This window comes from Barbatula barbatula (genome assembly GCF_947034865.1).
Source record: "Barbatula barbatula genome assembly, chromosome: 16".
Taxonomy (NCBI): domain Eukaryota; kingdom Metazoa; phylum Chordata; class Actinopteri; order Cypriniformes; family Nemacheilidae; genus Barbatula; species Barbatula barbatula.
This window is the reverse complement of record NC_136779.1, coordinates 14,920,856-14,932,019: the sequence shown is the minus strand read 5'-3', so window position 1 is coordinate 14,932,019 and position 11,164 is coordinate 14,920,856. Positions and strand designations below refer to the sequence as shown.

Genomic DNA, 11,164 nt, shown 5'->3' with positions numbered 1-11,164 from the left:
TATATGATGTCATGCCTTATTTTAAAGTTATTATGTAATGTATACAGGGCTACCAACTTTTCAGTTAAGCTAAGAGTGAGATTTTTGGTCCTTGGGGGGGGGGGGGGGGGAACTAAAGGAAGGAGGTATTTGATAGCGGAAAGTTGTAAAAAAGCACAAACCCCTTGCATTACAAATATTGTGGTTGTATATAATGGACTTATCTTATAAAGGTGGTAGATTTGATTGGTCACTGCTCAGCTCTCTAAACAGTAACTCCTTCCTTCTTACATTTAATTGGCCACGAGGTCCACTGCTAGAAAATACAGATTTTGGGGCATTTATTTAACACATTTTATTACACACCACAGAATAAAATGGTGGGTCTGACCCTGTGTGAGAAAATGGATGTGTGGCGTGAGAAAAGAGTAAATAGCGAATCACAGTGAATGCTTCAGAGCTAGCAGCCCTGATGTATACATTGTCAAAGATTCTAGCCAAGATATGACATAACGTTTGGTATGAGTGAAACAAAATATATACAGCTAAATGTGTGGCCAGTGAATCAATCGGATAAGAATGAAAATCAAATTTTGATGTAAAGGGTCAGTTTAGAGGTTGATGCACCAGACCAACTGCACTCCCCTTGAGAGATCTAAAAGAACAACTTAAGACAGGCTGGGACAAAAGGGACGTAATTTAATTTGAGGACAAAACAAAAAGGCCACGAAAGCGCGCACCACGAGAAGCTCTTTACATTTCATAAATCTCCCTGACATTTTCTACGATGAAGAGGCTGTAATTAGACTGTCCGCTTCACATGCACGCACATTATCATCATCAGCATGTTCTAAATGAGAGGAATACAAGGAAACGCTTTGATGCACAGAACAACCCTCAAAGTGTCAACGAAGTTCATAGAGCTGATATTCCAGTGGAGCAAAAAAAATTTATAGGAATAAAAGTGTTAAATTTGAAGAACTCTTCTCCTATCAATAATGAATTTCGCTTGAGTTGATTATACGGTTTGTTAGAGATGTATAAAATCCTTCGGATCAGCATATTGGTTAAAACTATCATTGTTCTGGGTAAAGCAAAGGTGCATAAATAATTTTTAAAGAGCTGTGTAGTTAAAAGGGTTTTATAGCATCATAGGAACTAGGGGTATACGGTATATCAGCATTGACAATAACAGACAATGTGGTTTTCTTACATACATAATATCATAAAAAATGCATCACCCATTAAAATGTTTTGCCTTAAAGGCCCAGGGTATGAAATTAAGCGGCATCTAGCAGTGATGGCTCACTTCACCCCTCCCTTTCCAATCACTACGGTGGCTGACATAGAACTTAGATGTTGTCAAATTTTTGCTTCTATATGAAGGAAATAACATATTTATGAAACTATGCTCCAGAGAAGTTTGTCTCTTTAGGGCTACCGTAGAAACAACATGCCGAATTCCATGCATTTTGTAAGGTCTTATACACCTCTGGAGACATAGTTATGTATATTATATATTTTTCAATAGATACAATAGATAGTGGACATTTTAGAGCCAAACTGGTTACTAAGTCTTTCTCTCTTTCTCTGCCTCAACCCGGTGTTTGGTCAAAATTGACAAACCCAACCTTTAATTAAACCCAGAGAATGTATATATTTTACCAAACAATGGGTTAAAACAACTCAACATTTTGGGTTAAAGCAACCTAGCATTTTGAACCAACGTTGGGTTGAAAATAACCCAGCAGTTTTCAAAGTGTATTTTGAGTATTATTTACATTTTACATTGTCATTTAGCAGACGCTTTATCCAAAGCGACTTACAAAGAGAACAGGGAGCAATAAGCGATATGTCATACAGGAGCAAAAATACAACAGGTGCTAATACAAAGTTACTAGTTAAAACAAGAACAATGTCTTGGTTTAGGCAGGGGTGAGCCCTACCATGCCACCTCAAGATTTTGAAAGAGTTAACTCATGCAGTACTATTGTTTTGGGCTGTGCTTGGTGTTTGTTCGAATAAACTGGGTCATTGTTGTGGAGGGCGTTTACCTAATATCACTAACAAAGTGGTTGGCCGGACATGCCCTCCTGATATGACAGTCTACGGACTTGCCCAGAGCAACAGGACTAACCTGGCGCACAGGTCAGACCCCACTGACCCTTGCTACTTATCATTCATTTGGCTATGTGTTCCCTCAAACATTAGTAGCCTACACCTGGACTGGATGCTGCTAACCAAATTCAAATCAGGTTCAACAAAACATATAAGAGCATATTTCAGTAAATATTGATTCAAATATTGACCCTTCTCACTTGCTACAGCTACTGAGATTAGCAATTGAATGCTATGAAGGAAATGGAAGAAATTTTTACCATAGCAGGTGTCTCAGACAGACCCTGATGGCAAAAGTGGAGCACATGATGTTTATGAAGATGAATATGTCTTTGATGGAGGCATACGGCTAATCAAGCGATGTGAAAAGAATTGCAGCATATCTGAACAATACGTCTGTATGTTGGAACATACCAGTCTCTTGGCAGTTCGTGGCATAGACACAAAATTTGGAATCTATTAGGCTAATTTCGTGTTAATGGACACGAATATAAATTTCTTTGTGTCAGTGAGCATGACTTTCAAAACACAGACTGCGTGTGTCTTTACATTTATATATTTATAATCTGATTATAAAATTAGTCGTACATATTTTAGGATGTGAGTTACCAACACCTTACTTCACCCCAAACCCTAAAATCACAGCCGCAAATGCTAATTTTGCTAAAAACGTGAGTTTCACGTGGTGGCAAAACAATGATAAACGGCTCCCCAACTCCGCCCCTAACTATAACGTCTCAGGGGAAAAGTCAAATCATAGCCAAACATACCAATGAGATCGTAGGAAAGAGGAATTCAAATAAATGAGTCATCTTGTAAAATATGTATGAATTTCTATTCAATTGCGTCGATAAATTTATACATATGAAAGATACAGCATATTAAAATACATTCGATTGAAAGTTGTGCTGGGTGATATGAAAAAAGTTGTGCTTACTGACACGAAAAAACACAAATTAATAGATTACAGTTCGTGACAATGCCACGAATTCCTGTGAGACTGAGTTGGTGCGTACATCCTAATGGTTCCAGGCTGTTTTGTTATTCCGCAGGTTATGCGGCCACACTACAATTTTCCCCATTAAATTATTTTACTGAATATGTGATAACTCCTCTCTTTTCAAAGCTGTATGTGCTTTCGACACACTTATCTCCTTTAACTACACACTCTCTTTCTGAAGTTATCTGTCAGCGAAAATCAGCTCTGCCTCCTTGTTAGACCTGCAGTGTCACTTCGGCGCTGTTCATGAAGAGAGAAACTCCCTAAAGGAGAAACGATTAAAATAATACAAGATTTTTAAAAAGTCTGCCCTCTCTAATAAATCAAGATTGCGTACTTTCATGGGCAATCGAGTTACTGATGAACATTCGGTTTGACCGCTAACTTCCCTTCTCTCAGATCAATGCTAGCTATAATATGTCTGCTCGTATGTCATAATCAGTTTCCTAAGTGCAAAATCATTACTAAACTGTAACTGAGAGCAGTCTAGTTCATCTAAAGGGGTTGCAACACAGATGGTAAATATTATCGAGAGTGCCTGTATTATTTGTACGGATGGCATTCCAAGCTCTTGGCAAGCACTTGTGACTTAGCTAAAGCCCTCTTTTAGGCAACTCATTTATAAACAGCAACCACTGAAGCTGCCCTCTTTTCTAAATTACACCTGCGTGAACATGATATGAATAATGACAAAAACTGAAAAAATTATTTCGGAATGTATTTATTATGTCAAAAAGAGAAACAGGTATAGGCAGTGCTGTGAAATGCTTGTCATTCAGATGGGCTTGGATTTAAGATGATACAATTATAATCATGTCTTTTTCATAGAAACCAGGGTTTAACAATCCCACTAAATAGCTTGACTTGATGAAAAAGTTTTTCGAGGGCATCTGAACATATCATAATAGCTCTACAGCTACCCGATAATGTAGTAATAAGTATAATAAGTACAGCGTTTTTTATTTCCGAATTACCGAATTTGGACATCCGATGTTTCAGAAGGACAGCAATGATTTGGAACTTGCCACTGGTAGTGTACTGGGGCAGTGCACATACTCATTCTAGAAAGCATTAGGTTGAACAAAAATGGGGATACATCTGTGAGTGTGATAATTTAGATCCATTTCAGTTTTCTAGAATATGTGTATATCTGCAAAAAAGTATTTACAATAAAGGTACAGTTCACCCAAAATGCAAAATTCTGTCATCATTTACTCACCAAATCTCTATAAATTACTTTGTTCTGCTGAACACAAAGCAAGATATTTGGAAGAATGTTTGTAACCAAACAGATTAAAGGCACCATCGACTACCATAGTAAAAAATCAATGGTATTAAAAGAGCCCCAGAACTGTTTGCTTTCATGCGTTCTTCAAAATATCTTCTTTAGTGTTCAACAGAACAAAGAAATGTATGGTTCTGCTATGGTAGTCAATGGTACCCCCGAACTGTTTGGTTACAAAGATTCATTCATATATCTTCCTTGGCGTTCAGCAGAACAAAGAAATGTATTCAGGTTTGGAACACATTGAGGGTGAGTAAATGATGATAGAATTTCCTATCCCTTTAACAAAGCCATACAACATCCAAACTGAATCCATTTATTTTAAAGAGATAGGTATGTTTGTACCGAATAGCAATCTTGTGCTTTACATTCTTTATAATGGCACTGAAAACCATAATACTCTTATCATATCACGTAAACTGCCTGTTCCACCTTATACTGGCAGGATTCCACAATGTGAGTCAGTGCAATGCTGGAAATGCTTATGTAGTGTCTTCTGCATGCTTCAATTCACACCCCTGCAGAGGAGCAATCTGGAATCTACTACCGTTCTGTACCTGTTCAGCTAGTAATGTGGATTTTGTTTGTCTCTTTATGTGTAGACTATATCTGGTTCATGACGTGTTTTGTAAACAGATACAATCTAAGGTACAGTTTGCATACTTGTATTCTAACACTGTCATGGAATTATTGAATGTGGAATGCAGGGAGGCCCTTTCTTTAGACGTAGAAAGTTCCTGAAACACGTCACTGTGCCATTGTAAGAACGGCAAGGGTGTGAGGGTGTCGACTTGCTTGTCATGAGTTTGTTTTGAATTGAAGTATTGTTACTACGTTACAGCATTACCATCATACCTATGAAAGCGACAGTAAAGAAAGCTTTCAATTTTAACTTCACACAGAAAAGAAAGCCAGCGTCTTTGTGACAATTTAGTTGTTTAAGAATAAGCATAGACTTCCTGCTCTTTCTGGCATTTCAATTTCGCAAAACCCAGAGAATTAGAATATTGAACAATGAAATGGCTTATAACCCTCAAACACAACTTAAATCAGAGTGTTTGGATTCCTTGGCAACATATGATGTTATTCATTTCACAACAAACCTAGAGAAACACATCATAAGCAGTCAAGTCACAGTACCCTCCTTATCAGTAACCAAAGAAGGATGTAATAACCAAACATGCATTGGCTGTGTCTCTATTCCCTCCTCCCAATGCCTTTCTCTGAACTTTGAACGTTCCCAATATCCCTGCTAAGCAAATGAGCTTATCCTGACTACCCAGTTTAGAATTCTGCAATCATTTGCATGTTCCTCCTCTCTGTGTAATTAGGCCAATAAGAAAATGTTGCATAGACAAACAGTATTGTAGTGAATAGAAGCTAGGATAGAATACACCATTTGAGGTCAAACTGGCTTTATTTTTCGAACCCGAAAATACATGTTAACAAACGTTCTGGTTTGTTAATGTGTCATTCTACACCTCTGAATTAATGATATTGATTTAACATGTTGGAATCATTTTCTACATTTAGATATAACCGTTCATCTCCAAATATTTTAAGATATGACATGCAATCTTCCTCACAGAAGCATCGCTTTTCCCCACACCATTCCCAATACTCACCCATTTGGTAGCCAGATTATTGTGCAAACAGAGCCCATATTTGGTTGGGCTTATAACAATTCATGACGCCAAGAACCTTAAACCTCTTGCATATGGGAGATTGGCTTACCCAACAAATGAAATATGAGATGACTGAGGGGGTCAGCATTCTATTCATGAAGCTATAGAAAAAGCAACACAACATGGCTATATCATCTTACAGTATATTTTCATATAGATTAAAAAGTGTTATATACACCTATACGCATAGGTCCCTCTCCCCATTGGTTGAAATTAAAAAGATTATTCTTGATTACATCATACACCCATGTGAACATATATCTATACTATATATGGCGAAAGAAAATAACTGTTTGATCACAACAAGATTGAAATCATATAACAGAGCATGGTAATATATTTTTATAGACCATCATGACGAAAGCCCTGGCAGCCAATAGCCTTGGAGTATTTTTCCACCAAAACACACAAGGGCAGATGACGACTTGGGTAGCCAAATGACCAGGCTCACTCCGCTCTGTCCTTGCACTCTTCAGTTAATGTATGTATATAGATTTTACCTGTGATCTATTAGGCTGCATATTTCTGAAACTAACAGAGACTATCAGAACCTTAAATTCGACCTTCATACAACCGCAATATATTAGCCTGAATCCTTCTCAGGTCGTGTAAAAGCTCCAGCACAAATTCATCAAGGATTTAATGACGTGATGCGAACAGCACAATGTTGCAAGGGTGTCTCGATAAAACATATTATCATAATAAAGGAGGCAGCCTGCGTGTGGGAGGAAGACACTTAATACACAACGAGAAACGCTTGTCATAAATGTACTTTTCGTTCATTGGTCTAGCCGCGTCGTGGGTGGGTCGTTTAAATCATTGACATCGGCGCAAAACCAATAAGAAGTGAGACATGGGAGGCAAATGTGTGACGAAGGGGCGTCGGTCCAATCCCAAGCCTCGCTGAGGTTTTGACCTCTGAAAACCGCATCACCGCCCCCATCATGTCCGTGGCGGAGGAGCCGCTATAAAGCAGATTCAGTCAGGAGTTTAAAGGGCAGAGTTGTAAAAACTCCCAGGCAGTGGGGAGTAGGATTGCCTGAAGATTGACTCCAACCAAATATATATATCATAACACCCTGAAGAACAAACAACTAAACATATTCATGCAACCTTACTGGAATAACCAATTCGATAAGTGTTAGCTAGGAATTGTTGCGGAAGGTTGTTGTCAAGTCAACCGAAGAGAAATACACGGAGAAGTCGTTTAATGTAAGTATATGGCGAGTTTTGGCATTGCACATTTGTGACGTTTCATACCGATCGTGTATGCAAACGTATGTTTTGGCGTAAAAAAGCGTTTACCTCAATGTTATTGCACGAAGAAACTGGATATTACTGATTAAATGGACGTCTGGGGGTCGATACAGTGGAAGATGACATGAGATTATCGCATTTCGTCTAAAGCAGCTGTGTTGATATTCTTTGTATTAGTAAAACGACCACGTAGCCTTCGTTAAAACCTTGTAGTCATGTGAGCTCCTCTTCAACGTGTTAACGCTGTCGTCAGTTTGTTTTACGGAAATGACTGATCAGGGCAGTTTCAGCTCTACTGACCACACGACACGCACGCACGACCAGGACGTCTTCTCGTTTACAGTGCCAAGTTCAGTGCGTCTGAAATCCCGTACGATCCGCTGGAAACCTGATTTTGTTTTCTCTCGTCATTTACTTTTCTAGAGCTTAGCACCATTTGTGGTGTATTTCCACAGCGATTTCTTTAAGCTCTCTGTTTACATGTAGCTGTTTAAACCGTTTGTGTTTATTTGATCCAGCCTGGGCGGTGAGAATGTTCCCATCATATATTCATAGGGGCCATACATAATATCTCAGCGTGCAGTCATGCACAGGGTTTTGGGAGTCATGGGTTCCGTCAATTCGTTGATTCGTCAGCGAGCATCTGTTTTCTAAAAACGACCATATCTATTAATACAAATTTATTTTTAACGCATGTAAAGGCGTTATTTCTTGCCATATGTCTCGCGGCGTTCGTGTATCGAATTTCGTGTCACGTTGTGAAAAGAATCGCGTTTGTTTGCGCACATTTCTGCGTTAAACCTTCTGTGAAGCATCGTTTTAGCTACACACCCCGAATACAGCGTCACGCTATTGGTCGCGATCGTAGGGAAATCCGATCTCCGATCTGTTGCGCAACGATGCCTCAATGTGTCGCATTGTGTTCGAATGCCCCATATTCACACAAAAGCGTTTTACGCAACAGTTTACGGAATAAGTCGGCAAGAGGGTCCATATTATGTAATGTCTCTTGATTCCTGCAGAATGTTTATTAAACGGCTCACCCATCCCGTAGATATCTCACTTGGGCTTGTACAGCCCCCACTCGGCAAAAAAAGGCGAATTTAAATATTTTGTGTTCACTAAAATATGTTTTCTCTTTTATTGTCCTTGGGCTTTGCTATAGTTTTTCCTTTTTGAGTTTTAGTTGTCTTTTATCTGTCCTTTTATCACTTTTTATATCAAGCAGCTGTTAGCATTTGTGTTTACATATGCATGCTCAGAAGGGCCAAGTCATGATTCAATACATCCACTGTCATACAAAGCTGAAAACCTTGCCTCTCTTTCCTTCTTCAAGGAGCGTGAGAAGATTTTCCTGTGGAACAGCAAACATTTTCTCATCTGCCAGCACTTCTGTTGGTCCCCACTGATCGCTACTGCCTCGGAGGTTTTTGCAACACTCGTCTAAGGCAACTGTTGACGGCACAGGCACACATCGCTATGCAGCTTGAAATCCAAGTAGCTCTGAACTTCATCATTTCTTATCTGTACAACAAACTCCCGCGGCGGCGAGTCAACATCTTTGGCGAGGAGTTGGATAGACAGCTGAAGAAGAAATATGAAGGACACTGGTACCCCGACAAGCCATACAAAGGATCTGGGTTCAGGTGTATACATGTGGGCGAGAAGGTGGATCCGGTAGTGGAGGAAGCAGCCAAAGAGAGTGGGCTGGACATCGAAGATGTCCGCAATAACTTGCCTCAGGACCTCAGTGTTTGGATTGACCCCTTTGAGGTGTCCTACCAAATCGGGGAAAAGGGACCTGTAAAGGTGCTATACGTGGATGATAACAATGAGAATGGGTCTGAGCTGGACAAAGAGATCCGAAACAGTTTTAACCCTGAGGCTCAGGTCTTCATGCCAATCAGTGACCCCGTGGGCATCTCCTCAGAATCCAGTTCTCCATCCCCGCCATTTGGCCAGTCTGCTGCGGTCAGCCCCTCCTTTATGCCACGCTCCAATCAGCCTTTAACCTTCACTACAGCCTCCTTCGCCGCCACCAAGTTCGGCTCCACCAAGATGAAGAACAGCAGCCGTAATGGCGGAAAAGTTGCACGCACTTCTCCCACCAACCTGGGCCTGAATGTGAACAGCTTAGTTAAGCAGAAAGCCATCTCCAACTCCATGCACTCGCTCTACAGTTTTGGCCTCGGAGGTCAACAGCAGAAGGCCTCCGCTCTTTCTCCCAATGCCAAGGAGTTTGTGTTTCCCAACCTTCAAGGCCAAGGGAGCTCTGGTGCAGTGTTTGGAACCGAGAACCCCCTAAGCCTCAGTCCTCTTCAGTATAATAATGCCTTCGATGTGTTCACAGCCTACGGAGGCATCAACGACAAGTCCCTCATGGACGGCTTAAACTTCAGTCTCAGCAACATGCAGTATTCTAACCAGCAATTCCAGCCAGTTATGGCTAACTAATGTTTAAGAGTTAATGATTGTTGGCAAAAGGAAAACGAAAGGCAAGACGCACATTGGTTTAAAGACCTTATTAGTTCATAGAACTGAGGACGAGAAAACTAAAATCCCTATTAGACAATGATAAGCGCATGTGCCCAAGGGTGTTTTTTTCCTTAGTGTTGTACTCTGCCCCTTGAGTTCGTACTAAAAGCTTGCGTTACAGATGTGTCCAAACTTTGGTTACATTCAGTCAATACGCGTCATTGTTTTCTTTTCCTTTTTTGCCAATAAAGCAAAAAATATTTTTTTTACTACCTTTTGGAAAAAATACTCTAAAACATTGAAAAAAAAGACAAAAGCTTCAAGTTCTGGCCTCTTACAGTATTTTAAAGTTGGTAAGACTTGGCTGATTTTTAAGAAATTGGCACTAATGCATATATCGGGGGTTACGTGGTCTTTTTTCTAATTGTATAATTTAATTGAGTACAGAGTTTGTAAAATATCAGAGTATATATATTGTTTCTACAACATGGAATTGCATTTATATCTTTTTACTACTCCAGTGATCTGTGATGGCTGCAGAAGCTTTATGTTATAATATATTTTGTTTTTGTTTATTTTTTAAATTGTTAAAGAAATTCATCTTTGAATAGATCAAAAATTATAAAGATGGTGTACAGAATATTCCTTAGTGTTGGAATTTCAGTGTAGGAATATTTGCTTTTTTTGAAACAAAAAGAGTTGTATTTTCTGTTAAGAGTTAAACAGATTTTTGCTATATTATGGACAATGTAATCGTATATATTAATTTTGTACCTACATTGTGCAATACTTGATAAAATATGGTATAACAAAGTATTTTGAGTCAGTGTCTTACATGTCAAGAGGGACTGAAATGGTTTATATTAAGTTTGTATTAAAATGCTTGAAATATATGCTTGTCTTTTATTTTTTTTATTTGACATTTGCACCCTGGCCTTTTTCAATAAAAGAAAATTTAGGCAAAAAACTCTTGTTGTCTTTTATCTCTTTAACGGTATGTCAATCGTAAAATGGCTTGTAGTCTTCATGGAAAAAAACAACTTTAATGGCATCTGAGGCCATCAGCTGATGGTGTTTGTTATTTTAAGATTCAGTTTTTTCTGTGGCTGGTTTTATACTTTTATTGACAGTTTTTTATGTCGAACGCTCTGAGATCTTGACTGATTGGGTTTCATTTAGTTGCTATGGTTCCGCATCCATGAGCGGCACAGAAAGATGATGATTCAAGTTGAATATGAATACCAAATCTATTTCACAAAATGGCTTCTCAAATATTCTGGTTTTTGACAAAGAGCCCTATTTCATTATTGTAACTAACAGACCCTAACATAGAAGGTATGTTCATGTAATCTAACAATGTTATCG

At 39.0% G+C, this 11,164-nt stretch overlaps 1 protein-coding gene across 1 annotated transcript; it reads left to right on the top strand.

The window, feature by feature from the left end:
* The first annotated feature begins 6,937 nt into the window (after positions 1 to 6,937).
* On the top strand, positions 6,938 to 10,759 carry tob1b (transducer of ERBB2, 1b). The gene is made up of 2 exons (XM_079476068.1): positions 6,938 to 7,279; positions 8,661 to 10,759. The coding sequence occupies exon 2, from the start codon at positions 8,804 to 8,806 to the stop codon at positions 9,776 to 9,778; it is 975 nt and encodes a 324-aa protein (XP_079332194.1). The 5' UTR covers positions 6,938 to 7,279; positions 8,661 to 8,803; the 3' UTR covers positions 9,779 to 10,759.
* Positions 10,760 to 11,164: the final 405 nt, after the last annotated feature.